The sequence below is a fragment of the Thamnophis sirtalis genome, unplaced genomic scaffold (genome assembly GCF_051295495.1).
Source record: "Thamnophis sirtalis isolate CommonGarterSnake01/CBP01778 unplaced genomic scaffold, rThaSir2_p1.2 scaffold_2, whole genome shotgun sequence".
In the NCBI taxonomy this organism is placed as follows: domain Eukaryota; kingdom Metazoa; phylum Chordata; class Lepidosauria; order Squamata; family Natricidae; genus Thamnophis; species Thamnophis sirtalis.
The window spans coordinates 74,601,262-74,624,348 of NW_028261382.1; the positions used below are offsets into that span (position 1 = coordinate 74,601,262).

At 45.6% G+C, this 23,087-nt stretch overlaps 1 protein-coding gene across 1 annotated transcript in view; it reads right to left on the reverse strand.

The window, feature by feature from the left end:
* CNNM4 (cyclin and CBS domain divalent metal cation transport mediator 4) overlaps nucleotides 1–23,087 on the reverse strand; it is a 72,120-nt gene that overhangs the window by 21,454 nt on the left and 27,579 nt on the right. The window contains exons 2-3 of the mRNA XM_087706116.1: nucleotides 4,239–4,382; nucleotides 1,986–2,123 (exon numbers count right to left, since the gene is read on the reverse strand). Coding sequence (XP_087562242.1) covers nucleotides 1,986–2,123; nucleotides 4,239–4,382 — 282 coding nt within the window. The remainder of the gene's footprint in view (nucleotides 1–1,985; nucleotides 2,124–4,238; nucleotides 4,383–23,087) is intronic.

Sequence of the window (23,087 nt, forward strand, 5' to 3'; positions counted from 1 at the left end):
TATATTCTCGGTGTACCCAGGGAGTGAAATATCTGCCTCTACCTAGGATCGAACTGACACCGTCCTGATTGTGAGGCGAGAGCTCTACCTCTAGGCCACAGCACCAAATGAGAAAAATTAAGCTGGAAGGCAGGGGGATGTTACAATGGCTGCTAGTGGGGAAAAACCATCAAAATTCCCTTTTTTTCCCATTGACATTGTAACTTCAAAGGTCACTAAACGAACAGTTGTAAGTTGAGAATTACCTGTAATTAAAATCTCCCTTTCTTATGAAGAAAAATGGGTGTATGCAAAATCTGATTATATGTATTCATACTATTCTATTACAATACAATTATTACCTCAATATTAGAATTGTTAAAAACTACGAGAAGGCAATAATCGAATAGTAAACTACGAAAGCAGAGTATACATGCTGATATGGGAAGCTGTAAAATTATATTACATTGATATAATTTTGTGTTTGTGTTTTTATCTCGTTTGCATTTGTCTTTGTATTTTTCCTGTTTTATTCTTCTTCTCTTTTCTTTTTTTACTTGTGGTTTTTAAACTTGAAAATGTTCAATAAAAACTATTTTTTAATTGTCTAGTTATCTTTTTTTTTTCTCCATCCCATGACTCTCTAGGTCTTGTATGTGGCTGCTCTTTGTGTAAATTTCTTAAATAAGAATAATTTTACAGATCCTTTGTTTTCGTTACTTAAAGAACCAGATTTGTAGCTTTTCGATTTATTGTTCTAAATAAACAGAATAACACACTTAAAAACAAATAAATAAAACCTACTTTTTTATTTAAAAAAACTCCTTTCCCTTTCTCAGAAAGATGATTTTCTCCCACCCACTTACCCCCAACTCACTTTGCAACATATGGGACAAAAGCTTCATTTTTATTTTTTTTAATTTTTTGCTGGTGCTTAATTGCCAGGATGGGACAGGGATGCAGAGTGGGAGACAAATAAACAAGCGAAGCCTCAAGGAAACTCCCAATCAAACCAAAAGCCACAGCAGACAGGATAATGGAGACTTGCCTTGCGGAGTCAGTAGACCCCTGTAATTTCCCCGTGAGACGACAGGGAGGGGGACAGACGACCTGGTGTGTGAGTTTCATATTAGTCTCTGGAATCTGCCTGGGCCAAATTGCGGGCAGCGGCTCTGCCTGATCGTGGGATCAGAGAAGGAAGTAGCCTTAGCTGAACTTTGTGGCAGGACTACAATTCCCATTGACTCGGGCACCTGGGGCTCCTTTGAGGGGGGTGGAGAAAGCAACTGCTTGGTGTCACTGTAGCCAGGATATCCTTAATGTGCTGGGCTGGAGAGAGGCTGGTTCGGGGGTTTTGCGGGGGTCTAGGACACCTCACTACAGCCAACTCGCAGAGGCCAACTTGCCACAGGACAATAGATACACTAATTGTCAGGCCCGCAGCCACCTTTTGGCCTGCCACACTTTCTATTATTCTGCTATGCCTTTTCTATTGTGGGAAAATAGGAAGGGGGATTGTACGAAGTTAGAGGCTATGTGGCCATAACAAAATTCTTCCTAAAAAACCAAGGTCATCCTTTGCCTTGCACTCCCACAGGTCTTCTCTCTGCTTGGAAAGCCTATTCTCGTAGTGAGGTGCTTCTGCTGGACCTCCTTCTCGGTCACATCCAATTTGAACTGAGCTCTTTTGCCAGCGCTTTCTCATGGTGGCTGCTTAGCTCCAGCAACTGCTTCCTGTTGGGGCCCTAAGGAGTCCGGGCGGGCAGACGAAGAGCGGTGAGTAGAGGTCAGTGAGGCACCCCTCGAAGTGAGTGAGTTGGCCACACCCACCCAGTCACATGACCACCTAGCCACGCCCACCCAATGGGTCATTAGGCAGATCGTATTAGTGGGCCGCGAGGTTTAAAATTACGAATTTAGTGGTCCCTGAGGTCTGAAAGGTTGGGGACCCCTGCAGTAAAGGATAAAAACGTCTATTTTCAAAATCCCCCCAAGGAGTTTCTTACCAGTGGAGAGAAAGCGGTGAGCAGCCAGTAGCAGCTGCGGAGAAATCTTCACTTTGGACTCCGAGTCGTTGTCTTTGAAGGCGGAGAAATCTTTCTTGTCATTCTTGTGGCTCACACGCTTCCTGGTGCGGTTGTCGGCTACAGTGACAACAAGCAAGGAACAAGTCATTAAAGACACCACAATATTGGCATAAGCTGCTCAGCCAAACCCGCTGAATTAAGATTATCACACAATGTGATATGTTTCGTGCATGTTTCATCAGACAGGATGAAGGGCAATTCATAGCATCGTGGAAGAGAACCATTGTGAGAAAACATTCCTCGTGTCAGAGGCAGGCAGTATTTACAGTCCATTTGGAATTTTGAAGGTCTGTATGGAGCTATGTCACAAAATAACAATAGCCTTTAGACTTATATACCGCTTCACAGTGTTTTACAGCCCTCTCTAAGCGGCTTACAGAGTCAGCCTCTTGACCCCAACAATCTGGGTCCTCATTTGACCCACCTTGGAAGGATGGAAGGCCGAGGCAACCTTGAGCCGGTCAGGGTCGAACTTCCTGGCAGTGGGCAGAGTCAGCCTACAATTCTGGATTCTAACCACTGCACCAACACATCTGTCTCCCTTTCTTTCTTTCTTTCTTTCTTTCTTTCTTTCTTTCTTTCTTTCTTTCTTTCTTTCTTTCTTTCTTTCTTTCTTTCCTTCTTTCCTTCCTTCTATCCTTCCTTCTTTCTCTTTCCCTCCCTCCCCTTCCTTCTTTCCTTCCTTCCTTCCTAAGCAATAGCATTTAGACTTATATACTGCTTCACAGTGCTCTAAGCGGTTTATGGAGTCAGGCTCTTGCCCCCAACAATCTGGGTCCTCAGAAGGATGGAAGGCTGAGTCAACCTTAAGCCGATCAGAATCGAACTTCCTGTCTGTGGGCAGAGTTAGCCTGCAATACAGCACTTTAACCACTGCACCAACATGCCTGCCTCCCTTTCCCTCCCTCCCTCCTTCCTTCCTTCCTATTTTCCTTCCTTCTTTCCCCTTTCCTCTCTTCCTCCTTCCTTCCTAACCAATAGTATTTAGACTTATATACCACTTCATAGTGCTTTATAGCCCTCCCTAAGCGGTTTACAGAGTCATCCTGTTTCCCCCAACAATCTGGGTCCTCACTTGACCCACTTCAGAAGGATGGCTGAGTCAACCTTGAGCCTGATGAGATTTGAACTGCCGAACTGCAGTTAGCAGTCAGCTGAAGTAGCCTGCAGTACTGCACTCTCACCACTGCGCCACCTCGGCTCCACGGAAGCCTTTACTCTTCCCAAGAAGGGCCATCATGATGACCGTGGCAAAATTCAACATGCCTACTGGCCAGAAGTTTCCCCACCATCCTTCTGTAGATGCCTACAGACAAATAAGGAAGGTCCCAGAGAAGCTGGGGTTTCTTCTTGTCAGCCGAACAAAATTACAACTTTTAAATTAAGGTAGTATTTTCAAAACAAATCAGGTAGGTAGACAGGTCGACCGATGGGCATCCGGTTGGCCCATGAGGTCACTGTGGTCTCCTTCTAGTACTTGATATAGAACAAAATGATACTATGGCCATTGGCCAGAAATCTCATACAACTGTTCGGACCCAGCTCTTCAAACACGACAAACCCTCTGAAGTGAACTCAACGATTCTTTTTTTGGAGCGCTGGCAGCCCCGGGAAAAAGTTTCTCTCTCACTGCAGGCTAATGAGTCTGTCCCGCAGGGAGATGAATAGTTGCCACATCTATTCATCTCCGCCCCTTGCCTTTTATCCCCAGAGCTTGGGTGGGGTTTCATTAGCAGTGGTGGCTCTTCCTTCCCAAGGACCGGCCCATAGATTTCCACTGCTCTCCTCTCCTCTGCCTTTTGTGTATCCGTGCATCAGGCACTGAACCCAGCTGTTCCTTCTCTTCCTCATCAGCCTCCTCCAGAGCCACTGACTCTCCATCTGAGGGCTGACGAACGGCCCAGGCTCTGCCTCCGTCTCTCTGCCAGCTCCATTCCCTCTTTCCCCTTGGAACTCCCAGGTTGCCTTGATGCTGACCCTGACTCCCACGCTGCCTCCTCCTCCTCTGATTCGGCTGCTGGAGGGAGCCAACAAGTCGCAACAATAAAACATCATATATAATAAAATATTCATACATTTTCATAGGTAAGCAAGGTTACCACTGCAAGGGATGTATTTAACAAGATAGACATTCCTCCCATCAAAAAAGGGAAGATTTAAAACGAACTTAACTGTACATGTCCGATTCATCCAGGATCTCCGATTTGATGATCTCCTCAATGACATCTTCCAATGTTACCAATCCCAGAACTTCATAGAAGGGGTCTCCTTCCCCTTCATTGTTCACCTTCTGAACAATAGCCAAGTGTGATTTACCTGTGGGAAAGAGAATGGCGGGGAAGAGAGAGAAAAGGGGGAGGGAGGGAGAAAGAGAGGGAGAGAGATACAGAGAAAGAGAGAGAGAGAGAAAGAGATGGAGGGGGAGAGAGAGGGAGGTAGGGACAGAGAGAGAGATAGAAAGCAAGAGTGGGAGAGAAAAAGAAAGAAAGAGGGAGGGAAGACAGAAAGAGAGAGGGAGGGTAAGAGAGAGAAAGAAAAAGAGAGGGAGGGGAGAGAAAAGAGAGGGAGAGAGGGGGAGAGAAAGGGGGAGAGAGAGAGGCAGAGAAAAAGAGAGGGAGGGAGGGGGAGAGAGAGAGAGGCAGAGAAAGAGATAGGGAAGAGGGAGAGAAAAAAGAGGGGGGAGAGAGAAAGAGAGAGGGAGGGAGAGAAAAAGAGAGGGAGGGAGAGAGAGAAAAAGAGAGAGAGAGGGAGGGGGAGAGAGAGAAAAGGGGGAGGGAGGGAGAAAGAGAGGGAGAGAGATACAGAGAAAGAGAGAGAGAGAGAAAGAGATGGAGGGGGAGAGAGAGGGAGGTAGGGACAGAGAGAGAGATAGAAAGCAAGAGTGGGAGAGAAAAAGAAAGAAAGAGGGAGGGAAGACAGAAAGAGAGAGGGAGGGTAAGAGAGAGAAAGAAAAAGAGAGGGAGGGGAGAGAAAAGAGAGGGAGAGAGGGGGAGAGAAAGGGGGAGAGAGAGAGGCAGAGAAAAAGAGAGGGAGGGAGGGGGAGAGAGAGAGAGGCAGAGAAAGAGATAGGGAAGAGGGAGAGAAAAAAGAGGGGGGAGAGAGAAAGAGAGAGGGAGGGAGAGAAAAAGAGAGGGAGGGAGAGAGAGAAAAAGAGAGAGAGAGGGAGGGGGAGAGAGAAAGAGAAAGGGAGGGAGGGAGAGAGATACTGGTGACAACCACATTATAACAAAAGTCACAAGTCAGCATGCTGGGTCCATACTTAAAATCCAGCTGGCAGCTGGCACACCTTCCCTACAAGAATTGCCGAATAGTTTGGACCCAACAAGCTTGATCATCAGGACCCTGGTGGTGACACCTATCTAGTCAACCTCTTCCCCATGCACCCAAGGTAGAGCCATCTCTCGTGGCCTTTGGTTCATGCCTGCATTTTGCTAAGGATGGCTTTGGGGAAGCCATCTAAGCTCTGCCTTTAGCAATGGAGGAGAACTGATTTTGTAACATGCATGATGCTGTCTAGCGTGGAAGACAGAAGAATTGCCATATCCCTCCTTCTGTGGAAGTGTAAGAGTCATTGGAGCTACCTGAGTTGTCAACCACAGTCCCCACATGATGCTTTCTACCGTGTTTCCCCCAAAATACCACCTGTCCTGAAATTAACGCCTTGCCACATTTTTCGCGTAAGCTCTCCCCCTCTATGGTTGTGGGCTGGCTGCTGGAAGATTCTCTGTCTGGAAACCGGCCCACAACCAAAGAGCGCACTCCTAGAGTGGCTGCTGCTGGAAGACTTGGCAGTCGAGTTTTGGAGTTTGGAAGCTGGAAAAGAAGTTATGCTCGGAGCGTGGCGGGGGCGGAACAGGCGCTCACGAAACCCCCCTCTCCAGCCAGGCAGAGCTCCCTGTACTGACCTAGGGGGTATCCCAAATGTGCCAAGCCACAGGAGCTGGAGGGTGGGCAGAGCGCCACCTGCCTTGGCGCCTTAGGGATACCTCCTGGGTCAGTGAATGGTGCTCTGCCCAGCTGGAAAGGAGGTTTTCCGGGTGGCTGCTCGTGCGCGTGGTCACCTCATGTCTGCTTCGCCCCTGAGGCTGTGCCCGGCTCTTCGGGAACCAGTTCGCAAGGGAGCAGCTGCCCGGCAACCCCAAAACAATAAGCCCTCCCCCTATAATAAACTCAAGGCCATATTTCATGGGGCAAAAGAAAATAAGACCCTGTCTTATTTTCGGGGAAACACGGTAGTTGTGTGGTAACTGCCGCTTGCATCAATCCTACTCAACACAACTGAAGGAAGATAAGTCTTGTTGTCCCAGCTCATTTGGTGGATGCCCTGCTAAGCTTCAAAATAGTGTCACATGCTTTACTTTGCTGTGCCCAGCCCTATTCCAGACATTGGACTTCACCCATCTTTCATGATGAAGATGCAACTCATCTTAAGCCATTTGGGCAGATTGTTCAGTTGAGACAAAGTTTAAGACCTCTCTCTGACCTAAAACATAGAGTAACAGAGTTGGAAGAGACCTTAGAGGTCTTCTCATTCTGGAGAAACTGTTGTCCAATCTCTTCTTAAAAACTTCCAGTGATGGAGCCACCCCCAACTTCTGGAGGCAAACCGTTCCACTGATTAATTGTTCTAGCTGTCTGATTAATTGTTCTAATTTCAAAATCAAAGCTGGCTAACACTTGGACAAAAGCTATAGTTATTCAGAGACCCCAGTGTGGGGATGTTCTGTCCGAGGCTTCCCAAGAGCATGAAGCTCCTGGTCCCAACAAAAACCCCTTTTATTAATTTAAAGTGAATTCTGCTCATTCACACCCAGCAAAGTCTTTCAAGGGAGGATTTACAGCCATAGACCTTATCTGGCTTGGAGAGCTACCAGGCTGATATCTGCAAAACTTGGCAAAGAGTCTCAGAGAGTCACGAACCAATGAAGCGAACTAATTTTCTCCTGCAAACTCCACTCCCCTTTTGCTTCTCTTATATGTCCTCTGGGAGGGGCCATTCATCGTCCACCTGTGACCTTACTCCCAAGTCAACCCCTGTTCTTTAGCTATTCCCTTCATCTGGCAACTCTGAGCATGTGCACACTGGGATCAGGCTCCAGCTGTTCTTCTGCCTCACTGATGTCTGACTCTGAAGGCAGCTGATAACTGTCATACAGTCCTGGCCCCCTCTCTGCCTCTGACACAGAGCCCTCATCAGAGTCTTCCCCAGACTCCAGGACTGGCCCATGTTCCTCCCCAACCCCCTCACTGTCCGAATCTGCTGGCCACTGGCAGGCCACTCCCTTCAAACCCTGATGATGTTACCCAGTTTGAGCAATAAAACGTCTTCAAAAAAACAACAAGCAAGTTCAGAGAGCACCAAGGACCCCCTCAGACAAATGACTTGATGGGGGAAAGGAGAGAACCGGAATGTTGGGGGGGGGGAGGAATTCCAGCAGAAAAAAAAGCCACAAGAGATTTTAGGGCAAGGCAGGACAGGGAGAAAATTCCCACATCAATACATCCTTTAAAAACACCCTCCCACACACAAACAATCAGGCTCTTGTTACACGATGCTCCCTCTCCAGGAAACTCCCGCAACACAATGGGGGACCACTTTTGTGTAATTCATGCTATTTTAGCATTAGAGGGGAAAAAAGGCAATTAGAGATCTCGGCATGTGGCAATTAGGGAGCAAAAAAAACCCCCAAAAACCCAAACCCACTCCTGCTTTTCTCGCCGTGTGTGGGACCAGACCTCCCAGGTTTGGCCTGGAGCTTCCTCAGAAGCTGCCTTTGGAGAGAGTTTTTTTATAAGCCAAAAAGGGGTGAATTTCTCGTCCATGTTCTCCATCAATGCTAGGCTGCTCCCATGAGAATAGCTCTCTGGTGCTTTATAGGTGGCACCTTCCACCCGCAAGAATCGCCAAAATTTTTAGAAACTCATCGCCAAATTGTTGGAAATGTGACCATGAACCAGGCACGTACTACCATATGTGGTGGTCATGCCAAAAAGCAAAAGTATATTGGCAGAAAATCCAAACATGGCTGATAGAGATAACCAAAGAGGAAATAGAATTCACACCGGAACTATTTCTCTTGGGAATTATAAATAATAAATACAACAAGGGGGTAATTTTTTTAACAATACATATTATCATGGCAGCAAGAATGGTCCTTGCCCAAAATTAGAAAAACAGGGAAACTCCATAAGGGGAAATAATTAGGAAAATCTTGATCTGTGCGGAAATGGATAAATTGACGTGGGAATTGAATAATAAAGATGAATCCGAATATTATAAGATTGGGGATAAATTTTATTGATGGTTGGAATATAAAAGGAAAGTCCCAAAATAGGCAAGGCCTAAGATTCATAGAATGGAGACTAGAATTATGTATGAAATAGCGAGAATATATAAGATAATGGCTGGAAATAGGATACTTTTATATTTGTAAATACAGAATGGATCAAATGTTAAAAAAGCAGGGTACCCACAATGTATAACTTGATATCTTAGCATGTATGGCATAGTTTTCGCCAGGAAGGTTTGCTAAACTGTGTCCAACATTTTAATTTGTGTTCAATAAAAACATGAGAGAGAGAGAGAGAGAGGGAGGGAGGGAGGGAGGGAGGGAGAGGGGGAGAGAGATTGCAGCCTACATTGCCAGCACTTCTCCTCCAGAGCATCCAACTGTGCTCTGTCTCCCCAGCAGGGATGGCCATGGCTCATCAATCAAAACACAACTGACCAGATTCCCATTTTCAAGCTGAGCCGCAGACTTCGGTTTTTACACACTGCACGGACCAGGTCCACCCATAAAAATAGAAAAAGAATAACAGAGTTGAAAGGGACCTTGGAGGTCTTCTAGTCCAACCCCTTGCTTAGGCAGGAAACCCTGCACCACTTCAGACAAACGGTTATCCAACAACTTCTTAAAAACTTCCAGTGTTGGGGCTTTCACAACTTCTGGAGGCCAGTTGTTCCACTGGTTGATTGTTCTCACTGTCAGGAAATTTCTCCTCAGTTCTAAGTTGCTTCTCTCCTTGATTAGAGATTTCCACCCATTGCTTCTTGTCCTGTCCTTGGGTGCTTTGGAGAATAGTTTGACTCCCGCTTCTTTGTGGCAGCCCCTGAGATATTGGAAGACTGCTATCATGTCTCCCTTGGTCCTTCTTTTCATTAAACTAGACATGGCCAGTTCCTGCAACCCTTCTTCATATGTTTTAGCCTCCAGTCCCCTAATCATCTTTGTTGCTCTTCTCTGCACTCTTTCTAGAGTCTCCACATCTTTTCTACATCGTGGCGACCAAAACTGGATGCAGGATTCCAAGTGTGGCCTTACCAAGGCCTTATAAAGTGGTATTAACACTTCACGGGATCTTGATTCTATCCCCCTGTTGGACTGCCATTTGTCAGAAATGGTATAGGGTCTTCTGCTTGAGCGGGGGGTTGGACTAGATGACCCACAAGGTCCTTTCCAACTCTTTTAATCTGTAAAAAACTTCCCCATTAAAATCAGAAAGAGGAAAAACAAGATTTCTTTCATTGTAAACCAAAGGTCACCCAAAACAATCCTTCAAAGGAACTTCCCTGGGAGGAGCACATGCATGACGCATGACCAGGCCGACAAAACAACAACAACCAAAAAAAAAGGATGGTGAAAATTGGTGTTTGCCAACTGCCGTTCGACATTCTTCTCTTGTGTTTTTCGCATGCAATCAACATTTCACAGCAAAGCATATTGGTTTATCAGTTTTGTTTTTCTTGCAATTTGCAGACACGGATATTGCTTGAGCTCACCTGGACAAGGGAGGCCCAAGCAAACCTAGAACAAGCCCAGGTTGGGCTATAGGGAGGTTGTTCATCTTTCGCAGGACCTATCTTCTGTTAACATCTAAACCTCCGGAAGCATGAAGCATATAGAATCATAGGGCTGCAAGAGACCTCAGGGGTCATCTAGTCCAACCCCCGCCCAAGCAGGAGACCCTACACCATTTCTGACAGGTGGCAATCCAATCTCTTCTTGAAAGCTTCCAGTGATGAAGCTCCCACAACCTCCGAACGCAACTTCTGTTCCCATGGGTTGATTGTTCTCACTGTCAGAAAATTTCTCCTTATTTCCAGGTTGAATCTCTCCTTGCTCAGTTTCCATCCATTATTCTTTGTCTGGCTTTCAGAGGCTTTGGAAAATAGCTGGACCCCCGTCCTCTCTGTGGCAGCCCCTCAAATGTTGGAAGGCTGCTATCCTGTCTCCCCTGGTCCTTCTCTTCTCTAGACCAGCCATGCCCAGTTCCTTAGATGGAGATCTAATATCATTCCGATCAGTGGTTGTCTATTCTATTTTTTAAACACCTCCAGCGATAAAGCACCCAACTTCTGGAGACAAATTATTCCATTGACTAATTGTTCTCTCTGTCAGAAAATTTCTTATTTATTCTAAGTTGGATCTCTATTGGCAGGCTTCCACCAGGAATGGGTTGCTACCAGCAACATTGCTGGTTCGGTGCGCAACTCCTTGTCCCGACAAAACCCCTTTTATTAATTGACTGTGAATTCTGCTCATTCACATCCAGCAAAGTCTTTCAAGGGAGGATTTACATCACAGACCTTATCTGGCTTGGAGAGCTGCCAGGCCAATCTCTGCAAAACTTGGCAAGGAGTCTCGGAGAGTCACGAACCAATGAAGCGAACTAATGGTCTCCTGCAAACTCCACTCCCTTTTCACTCCTCTTTTATTTCCTCTAGGAGGGGCCATTCATTGTCCACCTGTGGCCTTACTCCCAAGTTGACCCCAGTTCTTTAGCTCTTCCCTTCGTCTGGTCACTCTGCACATGCTCACATTGGAAACAGGCTCCAACTGTTGGTCTGCCCCACTGATGTCCGACTCTGAAGGCAGCTGATAACTGTCAGATGGCTCTGGCCCCCTCTCTGCCTCCGACACAGAGCCCTCATCCAAGCCTTACCCAGACTCCAGGACTGGCCCAGGTTCCTCCCCAACACTGTCCAAATCTGTTGCCAGCTCCGCTGGCGGGCCACAACACAACCTTAAGAAGCCGAGTCTGACTTCTCTTGGGATTCCCTTTTCACCCAGCTCCTTTTTGCTAGATAAACCCAGGATCAAAGGGTTTAGGAGGGTAGGAAACATACAAGTAAACAGTTGGTGGGTGGTACAGGCCTCTAGGCACTTAGAGAGAGGGAGATGGCCTGGTTTAAAAAAACAATCGGAGCTCTGGCAATACCACAGGGCAAAGCAGAGACCATGCTGGTGGGGTCTTCTCTGGTGGAAAAAGACACAGGAATATCAGGAAGTCAGTTATGCATTTGATTATACTAATCCATCCAACTCGCTGTTGTTGTTCTTGTGTTTATTCAGGGCTGTGGAGAGGAATCTACCCCAGCGCTGGGAATAAAAGTGGACCTTCTTGTTGTGGCCTGCCAGCAGAACTGGCAGCAGACTCAGACAGTGAGGAGGTTGGGGAGGAACATGGGCCAATCCTGGAGACTGGGGAAGACTCTGAGGAGGGCTCTCTGTTGGAGGCAGAGAGGGGGCCAGGGCCTTATGCCAGCTATCAGCTGCCTCCAGAGTCGGATATCAGTGGGGCAGAAGAACAACTGGAGCCTGTTCCCAGAGTGTGCATGCGCAGAGCTGCCAGGAGAAGGGACCAGCTAAGGGCTGACTTGGGAGTAAGGTAACAGGTGGACGGTGAATGGCTGCTCCCATAGGGAATAAAAGAGGAGCAAAAGGGGAGGGGAGTTTGCAGGAGACAATTAGTTCTGTTCATTAGGGTGAAGATCTGTTCCTGACTTCTTGCCAAGTAATTGCTGCTACAGTGTGGTGTTTAGAAGATATCAGCCTGGCAGCTCTCCAAGCCTGATAAAGGTCTGTAGTGGTGAAGTCTCTTGAAAGACTGTTGGCCGGGACTTTGCTGGAAAGGAACTCCCTTTCACCTAAAGGGGTTTTATTGGGACGAGGAGTCTTCTTCATGATCTTGGGAAGCCTAGGTCAGAACAATCTCTTTGGAAATGGTCCTCATTTCCAAGCATTGCAATCTTTACCAGGAGTAAATTGGAGTTTAAAAATAAACAGAATTGCAAATGTAGGGGCTTCTATCCAGATTAAGATAAGGAGGTATTTAATACCTAGTTGTTGGGTTTTTTACACTATGGTCAGTGGCGGGATTCAACATTTTTTACTACCGGTTCTGTTGGCATGGCTTGGTGGGCGTGGCAGGGGAAGGGTACTGCAAAATCCCCATTCCCTCCCAATCAGCTGGGATTCGGAAGGCAGAGAATAGATGGGGCGGGGCCAGCCAGAGGTGGTATTTGCCATTTCTCTGAACTACTCAAAATTTCCACTACCGCTTCTCCAGAACTGGTCAGAAGCTGCTGAATACATCTGATTCTGACCTCATTCACCAGTGTCTCATAGCCCTGAGTAGATCACACTTGCCCTGAAAATACAACCATTTAGCATAAAAAGACACACAAAAAAGTTCTAAGGCAGACAGGTGTGTCCGAATGTCTATTTTGCAGTCCTGAAACTTATTTTGAATGATGCACTGTGTGAGTGTTGTGCAACGTGAAAAAAACACAGGTGCACACCAAGTGAACAAAAATAACCTGACATAACATTGCAGTCCGCGTATTAAGCATGCTGACTCGTAAGTAAATCTGCTTTCAATTCAAGGAGAGTGTAGATACAATTACTTTCCCATTGCTAATTCAGCATTCTTGAACATGATACAACTTACTTGGCCTAGTTTGGGAAGAGGCAGTGTGTGTTAGATGTGGCTGGACTCTTAGAGGTCATCAAAGCCTGTTCCACAAGACCATTTCGGTTGCATTCCACAAGAATTCGATCTGTTTTAACTTAATTTGAAATTGTTGGTTGTCTTGAGTGGTTTACAGCCAGCGCAATTAGGTTAGCAATCCATCAGAGTAGTGAACAATAATCCACATGATTAAACTCTTCAAACAGGGAGGGTTGTGTCTCCCAATAATGTTCACCACCCTTACAAATTAGAAATCCACATGTTTGAAGGGATGTGCAACTTTCTGCAAGCCGAGAAACATTTTGCAAGATGCGTGATCCAGAGGTGGTATTCAGCCGGTTCTGACCGGTTTTGGCGAACTGGTAGCGGAAATTTTGAGTAGTTGGGAGAACCGGCAAATACCATTTCTGGCTGGCCCCGCCCCCGATCTATTCCCTGCCTCCCGTCCCAGCTGATCGGCGGGGTCTTCTTCTGTTGCCCTGCATAGGAGAATAGAGCTGGAAAGCAGGTTAGTACAGTGGGGAGGGAATGGGGATTTTGCAGTATCCTTCCTTTGGAGTGGGGAGGGAATGGGATTTTGCAGTATCCTTCCCCTGCCACACCCACCAAGCCAGGCTCACCAAGCCATGCCCACAGAACCAGTAGTAAAAAAATGTGAATCATTGGATGTGTCCCCATGGTTAGGTATGCACAATTGCTTCTTTCAGGTCTGTTACCCCCAAAGAAAGCAACCACAGAAATCTGCTAGTTTGTATCTTGGATGGCTTAGTTAAAAAATTCACCACTTAAGAAAGGAGGAGGAAATGTGTGGTTTGGGGAAATCTGTGGCTTCTTAATAGCGCCTGTCAAAAAAAGTATTGTTATAACTGTTGATTGCAAACCAAATGTGAGTCAGCGGCATGATGTGGCTTCAAAAGAAGACAATAACATTCACAGAGGTATAATTTCCAGATCATGGAAAGTAATTGGCCCACTTTATTCCGCATTGGTGTAGCCCCACCTTGAATACTGTCTGCGGTTACAGGCACCAAACTTTTAAGAAAGAGTCAAAGCAACTAAAACGAGGGCTGAGGACCAAGGACGGGCATGGAATTTTTTTCTAAAAAGGCCTATGAAAAGAGAATGAAGGAACTGGGAGTCAATCTAGAAATAAGGATGAATTTCCTGACAGTTAAAACCATAAATCAGTGGAACATCTGGCCTCCAGAAATTGTGAATGCTCCATCACTAGAGGTTTATAAGAAGAGATTAAACAACCATTTGTCTGAAATGGTATAGGGTTTCCTGCTTGAGCAAAAGGGCTGGATAGAAGATCTCCAAGGTCTGTTCCAACTCTGTTATTCGGTTCTGTTATATTCTTTAGCCCTGAGAAGTAGAGAACAGAGATCTATAGAAGATCTATAGGAGATCCTTGGTGTTCTTTGAGCTTGGTTGTTTTCTTGCAGACTTTTCATCACCTAAACTAGGTAACATCATCAATGCTAGAAGAGACTGGGGTTTGATCTACCCTCTCATAAAACCCAACCCCACTCCCTTCTAGCACTGATGTTGTTACCTAGTTTGGTAATGAAATGTCTGCAAGAAAACAACCAAGCTCAGAGAGCATCAAGGACCACACAGTCCCTCCTCCTCTTTCTCCTCCTCCTCCCCTTCTTCTCTTCCACTCCACAATCGTCACTCCCTTCTAGCACTGATGATGTTACCTAGTTGGGTCGTGAAATGTCTATAAGAAAATCACCAAGTTCAGAGAGCATCAAGAACCCAAGTCCTCCTCCTCTCCATAAACCCCACACTCACTAGCCCTGATGATGTGACCTAGTTGGGTCATGAAATGTCTGCAAGAAAACCACCAAGCTCAGGGAGCAGCAAGGTCATCTTCCTCTTCCTCCTCCTTCCCCACCCTTCTACAACTGATGATGTTACCTTCTTTGGTAATGAAACATCTATTGGAGTTGGCTGCAATGGCAAAATTGACTATTTCAATCAAAGAATAGAATATAAGTACTTTTGTTTCCACATGGAAATTGCTACTGAACTTTGAAATGGAAAAGAATGAAACTTTAGATTGATGGATCTTTACAGAAATGGCTTGTTCCTATTATTATTGAAAAAAAACAAAAGTTGTGATTTGATGTTAATGCTTTATTTTACTGCAGTTGGAAGTCAATGTTTCTTTTTTTCTTACTCTCCCACACTTCTCTTCCCCCTCTTCTTCCCCACTGTTTTCCTATTTACTTTTGCATTCTCTTATCTTATAGCCCAATAAAAATGTTAAAGCAGAATAGTATTAAATAATGTCAAAGGGGAATAGTAGTATGATTGTTATGCAACTAATTAAGAAATAAAGAAAGTATAGTATATTGTTAATTGTAGAAAAAATGGGAGAGAAATGCTCTCTATGTCAAAATGTAACTAGAGGATATATATTGTTTATAGTAAAATAGACCAATAGAGAAATATGAAATGATAATTTGGTCTAATTTTTGAAGGGGCAATTGAAAATATTGTTTATGTATTAAGAAAAAATGAATATAAGAAAATAATGGAAGGAAATAATTTGGCTGAAAATGAAAACCAAGGGAAGATCCTGTCAACATTTTATTTCTATAATATGTGTAAAGTTGTATTAAAAAATAAAAATACTTTGGGGAAAAATGTTAAACTGGAAACATCTGCAAGAAAACCACCAAGGTCATTCCAACTCTGAGCTCCAAATATTCTCCTTTATTAGGAGGCTTCAATTGTCATTTCTTCTCCAAATAGGAGCTCAAAGAGTTAAGATTAAGGACTCCAGAGATTTTATGATTCCATGAACCCGGCTGCAAATTACGAGGAAATGCTAAGCCCAAGTTCTGGAGAACAACAGAGGATTCCTGGGATCCAACCTCCTTTTCATTTTCTCAGCTGCACAACTGATGCTAGGAAACCACCAGCTGTTTGATGTGTCCCGAGGTTGCTTTCTTTTTCATTTCACATCCTCCCTGGGATTCCAGACAACCGTATCTGAAGCTGATTAAGTAACACAAACTCTAAGATCCAAAAATAGGCAAGGATGACCTCACCTGATGAGCAAGCTCTCATGGGGCACAGAGCCAACCCATTTGCAAGATGAATTTCCAAATAAATCCTGCCGGGGACCGGGGACTCCTCCCTGATGCTTAAGTGCTGCAAGCTTGATCATGAAACAGCAATAATGGCATTCACCAGAATAGAGCTGGAAAGGACCTTGGAGGTCTTCTAGTCCAGCCCCCTGCTCAAGCGGGAGACCCTATAGCCATGATGACAAGTGGCTACCCAATCTTTTCTTGAAAACGTCCAGTGATGGAGCACCCATGATTTCTGGAAACAAGCTGTTCCACTGGTTAATCGTCCTCACTGTTAAGAAGTTTCTCCTCAATTCCAGGTTTGCTTCTCTCCTTGGTTAGTTTCCATCCATTGTTTCTTGTCCTTACCTTCGGTGCTTTGGAGAATAATTTGACCTGAAATACTGCTGTCATATCATAGGGACGCAGTGGCTCAGTGGCTAAGACGCTGACCTTGTCAATCAGAAAGGTTGGCAGTTTGGCGGTTCGAATCCCTAACACCACGTAACAGAGTGAGCTCCTGTTTCTTGTCCCAGCTTCTGCCAACCTAGCAGTCTGAAAGCATGCAAAAAATGCAAGTAGAAAAATAGGAACAATCTTTGGTGGGAAGGGAACAGCTTTCTGTGCACCTTTAGTGTTTAGTCATGCCAGCCACATGACTACGGAAACGTTTTTGGACAGCGCTGGCTCTTCGGCTTTGAAACGGGAAACGACTAGCACATATGTGCGAGGGGAACCTTTACCTTTATCTTACTGTTATCATGTCACCCCTAATTCTTCTTTCCTTTAGAGTAGCCAAACTCAAACCCCAAACTAGATTAGACATACCTAGTCCCCTCAATCGTTCATTGTACAATTTAACCCCTAAACCCTTAAATCATCTGCTGCTCTTCTCTACACTCTTTCTAGCTTCTCAGCACCTGTTTTTTCCCTACTTCCCTGCAAGATTTCAAGTCAAACGTCCGGTGTCGGTGTAGCAATGCAAGCAAGAGATTATTTTCCCCCTGATCAACCATGAACGCAGCCCACGCTTCTAAAAAGCCCAACACAGAAGTGAAGAGGAAGTAAAGAGCCTCTTGATGTGGGTGAAGAAGGAGAGTGCAAAAGTTGGCTTGAAACTCAACATTAAGAAAACTAAGATCATGGCATCCACCCTTTCAATTCCTGGCAAATAGATGGGGAAGAAATGGAGATAGTGACAGGTTTCCAAGATCACCGCAGATGGGGACTGCACCTAAGAAATTAAAAGAGGCTTGCTCCTGGGGAGGAAAGCGATGGCAAATCTAGACAGCAGACTAAAAAGCAGAGACATTTCTCTCCCAACCAAAGTGTGTATAATAAAGGCTATGGTTTTCCTAGTTGGAATGGATGGCTGTGAAAGTCGAACCATAAGGAAGGCTGAGCACCAAAGAATGGAGGCCTTTGAACTCAGGTGCTGGAGAAAACTCCTGCGAGTCCCTTGGATTGCAAGGTGATCCAACCGATCAGTCCTAGAGGAGATCAACCCTGACTGCTCTTCTGAGGAAACTCAAATCCTTTGGCCACCTAAGGAGAAGGAAGGGCACCCTGGAGAAGAGCCCAATGCTGGGAACGATTGAGGGCAAAAGAAGAAGGAGACAACAGAGAATGAGGTGGCTGGCTGGAGTCGCTGAATCAGTAGGCCTGAGCTTAAATGGACTCCAGAGGATGGTAGATGACAGGAAGGCCTGGCGGAACGTTGTCCATGGGATGGTGATGGGCGTCAGACACAACTTGTGCAAATAACAACAACAACAACAACAAATGTGCCATAGCAGCACCACTGGTGAGGGCAAAGGTGAAATAAGGCAAACCTGCAAACAGGAAGTTTTCCCTCCTTGCTTTGACTCAGCGAGGAGCTCCGGCTGACTCACCCGTCCCTTTGGCACAAGGACAAACGTCATGTTTGACCTCATCTACCAGGGTCATTTCCCACCCTTAGGGTCAAAAGGAAAACAATGCAGGAAGCATTCCGGCCACGTATAATTAAACCCTGGATTTGGTGACTTTGGAACACACTCTACAGGTAGTTCTCCACTTACAACCCTTCGCTTAGTGACCATAGTGATTAGAGTTATGATTATGATTAGGCTTATGACCTTAGTGATTGTATAAACAGAGGCATAGAATCAAGACCACATGAACTCTTAGTGCCGCTTTATAAAACCCTAATAATCTGCAACTAATCCTGGTCACCCTACTACAAAAAAGATGTTGAGATTTTGGGGGAAAAGTTCAGAGAAGAGCAACAAAGATGAACAAAGGTCTGGAGACTAAACCATATGAAAAACGGCTGCAAAATTTGGGTTTGGCTAGTCTAAAGAAAAGAAGAATTGGGGGGGGGGGAGACATGGTAGCAGTATTCCAGCATTTGAGAGGCTGTCACAAAGAAGAGGGGCTCCAATTATTCTCCAAAGCACCAAAGAAGGCAGGACAAGAAAGAATGGGTGGAAACTAATCAAGGAGAGAAGCAACCTGGAATTAAGGAGAAACTTCCCAACAGTGAGGACAATCACCATTGTTGTATTTGGAGATAGCCTTTTTTTATCAATCTACATTTTATGACTGAATGCTACTTTGATGACAGGTCTTGAAGTAGCTGTATAGAAGGGTTTCCTTTTATCTATTAAATGCTATTCCTATCAGCCCCCCAGATATCACGCATCTGGAATTAAGGAGAAACTTCCTAACAGGGAGGACAATTAGCCAGTGGAACAGCCTGCCACCAGAAGATGTGGCTGCTCCATTACTGGAGGTTTTTAAGAAGAGACGGGTCTGAGATGGTATAGGGTCTCCTGCTTGAGCTGGGGGTTGGACTAGAAGACCTCCAAGGTCCCTTCCAGCTCTTCTCTACTCTCTATATTCTCTACTCTTTCTCTTCTATTCCCATTCCATATTCTATTCTATTCATTCAAAGTTAGAATGGCACTGAAAAATGTGACTTACGACCGATTTTCACAGGTACGACCTTTGCAGCATCCCATGACCATGGGATCAAAATTCAGATGCTTGCCCACTAGGTCATACTTACGACCGCTGCTATTTCTAGTGATCATGTGATCTCCTTTGGCAAACCTCTGACAAGCAAAGTCAATGGGGAAGCCAGATTCACTTAAACTGGGTTGACAAACTTACCAACTGAGTGACTGACTCAATGGTGGCAAGAAAGGCCAACAGGGCAAAAGTTACCAATGTTTCGCTCAGCAAAAAAAAATTGGGTTCCATTGTGGTCGTAAGTCAAGGACCAGCTGTATTTGCAATTGTTAGAATATTCATGAATATTCATGACAGGGAGAGACATGGGAACAAGGTCAGCCAAGGAATAGGCATAGCAACTAAGTCAGCAAATGGGAGCTTAAACCGATCTGAGTCTGTGCAGAGAATTGAAACAGAAACTTAAAAAGAAAACAGTCTGCTGCTCTGAGAAGTAAACTAGCACTCTTTCTTTCCTCATTTTATCCACCTCAGAAGGATGGAAGGCTGAGTCAATCTTGAGCCTGGTGAGATTCAAACTGCCAAATTGCAGTCAGCCAGCAGTCAACAGAAGTAGCCTGCAGTACCGCACTCTCACCACTGCGCCACAAACTGCAAATTCTGAATGAAAATATCTTTGACCCTAGGGTGACCGGTCAATAGCTAATCTGATGATGGACATATCTGACGCTTTCCAGATGCCACTCTGTCCCATTTTTTCAGTGCTGTCACAACTTCAAACGGTCACTAAACAAATCGTGGCAAATCAAGGGCTGCCTGTCTGACAACTTCCCCTTCCTGCAAAACACACTGCCATGTTGAGTAAGAGGCATTAAAGTAATCGCCCTGAGCTCAGGGAGTCGGAGGGGGGAGAGATGCCACCTCGCCAATCTCAACCACATATTTATTTCGTTAGTCAATTTATACGGCTGCCCAGCTGAATTAAGAGATCCCAGGCATCTAACAATAGTAAGAATAAATAAAACCGAAGACATATAACTAAAAATAAAGTGCGTAGCCAGCCTTGTGCCCATGACGTAATCTTTCATGCATTCAAGGGGTTTTAACACTGTGCAGATGGTCAGAAGGGCTTTCTCTGCGTTTATAGGACAGTCTGGGGAAGGGTTTTCACTTTCTTTCTTTATTCGTATCCTGCCTTTAATTTTTTTTTTTTACAAACAATCCAACATGGTGGAAATATCCAACACACCTTCCTCCACTTATTTTCCCCACAACAGCAACAACTCTGTGAGGCGAGTTGGGCTGAGAGCGACTTGCCTCAAGGTCACCCAACTGGCTTTCATGGCTAAGAGGGAACTAGAACTCACCATCTCCTGGTGATTGGCTGAAGGTCACCCAGCTAGCTTTTATGCCTTAGGCGGAACTAGAACTTACCATCTCCTGATAATTGCACGCAGCCCTCTCGAACTCTGTTTTCGCTGGCAGAGGGTGGCAGGAGGCCAAAAATCCCGCACGTGCGCAGTAATGTGTGTGTGCACACCCACACCTGTAATGCAATGCACCCCACGCCCCCACGCATGCACTTATGACCTCCCCTCCGTCCACACGCATGCACGTACAACTCCCCCAATGTATGAGCACACGTCTCCTGCAGGCATGGCAGAGACCCCAAAATCAGCTGGCCGGTGGGAGGCGCACACACATATGCACAGTGAAACTGAGCTGGGCGACGGCTCGTGTGCCCGCAGAGAGGGCTCCGCCTGCCACCTGTGGCACGTGTGCCATAGGTTCACCTTCACAGGTGTAGGTTCTCCTGCTTGGGCGGGGGTGGGTGGACTAGATGACCTATAGGGTCCCTTCTATGAATCTGTTAAATCTGTTAGATTCATCACAAAGAATTTGCTGGGCTGTAAGTTTCAGTGGGATGACCTGGAATCTACAGGTATCCCAAATTCCAGCTTCAGTGGCATTGGGAGGAGGCCAACGGAAGCTGGCCAGGTCCCCATTTTCAGCACCGTTCTTTATAGGGTGAGTAATGGCTCACTGACGGCAAGGCAGCCATTCATCTTCTAGGAAGGCGGAAGAGTGGCAAAGTAAAGCAAACTTTGTCAGCAGGGCTCCTACCGCTTTGCCTTGGGTCGCCTTGACCCAACCCGCTGAATGAAAGCACAGTTAACTCTCTCGTGGCTCTGTGTGTGATGCGGACTCAGCCTGCGTGGTTAGCGTCTGGCTTGCCCAGCATCCAAACTTTGATCCCCTAACCCAGGGGTGGGTTCCGGCAGTCACTACTGCCGGTGTGCTTGTGGGCGCACTGCGTGCACTCTTTGCACAAACACACCTGCGTGAGGAGTGCAATAAAAATTATTAGATAATGATGAGAATAGCTGGGAATTGTAACCAGGTCTACATCTCGGCCAAAATTAGGCTGGGGGGTGGGGGAGGTTTAAAAGCACAATGACTATATATGTACACTTTTTTGTTCTATTTTTTTTTTAAAAAGGAGAATACATGTTAAAATTAAATATGTATGTTGAAAAGGAATTATAAATACCATCAACATAAAATGGAGCTCGCTCAGAAGCTGAAATACGCCAAGTAAATGAAATGAAGAGTGGGAAGTAGAGGAGAGAGGTAAGGGAAGAAGAGAGGGATAGGAGAGAGGGCAAGGGGAAGAAGAGAAGGAGAGAAATGAGGAGTGGTAAGGGGAGGGAGGAGGAGAGAGGAAGGGGAAGTTGAGAAGGGAAGGACAATAGAGGGAAGAAAGGAAGTAGGGAGTGGGAGGAGAGAGGGAGATGAAAGTGATGGATAAGGTACAAATATGGTGTACGGAGAGCAGAAGAGCCAATAATTGTTTTTGGGAGTTGATGGTAAGATGAATTGATGTAAACATTTAATAATACAATATGATGTTGGCTATGTAATAGTATACATGTGATTATATGTTATGAAAAAATAAAAAACTTTATTTAAACATTGTTCTGCACATGTGCAGAAGCAAAAAACAAGATGGTGGTGTGTATAGTGCCACCCGAAGAACCAGTTTGGGGGCGTGGCAAGCCTGGGTCACGGCTGGTTCCAGAGACCCAGGCCGCCAAACCACTACCGGTTCAGCTGAACCGGTCTGCACCGGTAGAAACCCACCACTGCCAGGGGTGTCAAACATAAGGCCCATGGGCCGGATCTGGCCCGCAATGTGGTTGGATCCGGCCAGCGGGGTGACCTCGAAAATGTATAGAGCCGGCCCGTGTCACTTTGGCCCAGTCTACCCAGTGCGAAGAGGAAACATGCCAGCAGTTTGGGGAGTGGCGTCAAACTGGCCACGCCCATCCAGTCGCCCACGCTCAATGAGTGGCATCAAGCTGGCCATGCCCACCCAGTTGGCCAAACCACCCGGTCAGCCCTGCCTCCACCAAGGTCAACCACAGCCCTGATGTGGCCCTCAATGAAATTGAGTTTGACACCCCTGACATAACCCTACGGATTGCTGCAACAGTTGTAAGCATGAAAAACGGTCAGACATCGCTTTTTTCAGTGCCGGGGTAGTTTTAAACAGTCACTAAACAAATGGTTGTAAGTCGAGCACTACGTGAAGTTGATCCTGACCAAAGGAAACCAGCTACCGTTGTAGTTCAGCTCTGGGCATGTCCCATCATTTGAGAACCCTTGCATTAGACCAGTGTTTCTCAACCTTGGCAACTTGAAGATGTCCGGACTTCAACTCCCAGAATTCCCCAGCCAGCGAATGCTGGCTGGGGAATTCTGGGAGTTGAAGTCCGGACATCTTCAAGTTGCCAAGGTTGAGAAACATTGCATTAGACTATCTGGTTTCTTCTACTATTTTTTAAAAACTAAATTTTAAAAAAGCTCAGTCAGAAACTCAGGGTGGATAAAAATTGATGATTTAAAAAAATAAGAATAAAAATCAGTTTTTTTAAAAAAATGTAAATTGGATTTTAAAAAATTTGTATCAAATTTATTTTAATAAAATGCTTCTGGAGTAAAAATCTATCTAAAGGTAGTTTTCTATTTGAGATACAGTGGGACCCCGGGTCCCGAACGGCTCAGATGACGAACAATTCAAATGCTGACGGAAAAAATCTGCTAAATGTTTCACTCACGTCACAAAACACCCCCTTGGGTGCCGGAAAAACACAGTCGGGCAATTTTCCCTGCCATGCCATTTTGTGTGTGCGCATGCATGCGCAGTTTGTCTTGCTTCTGGTCATGTGCAGCA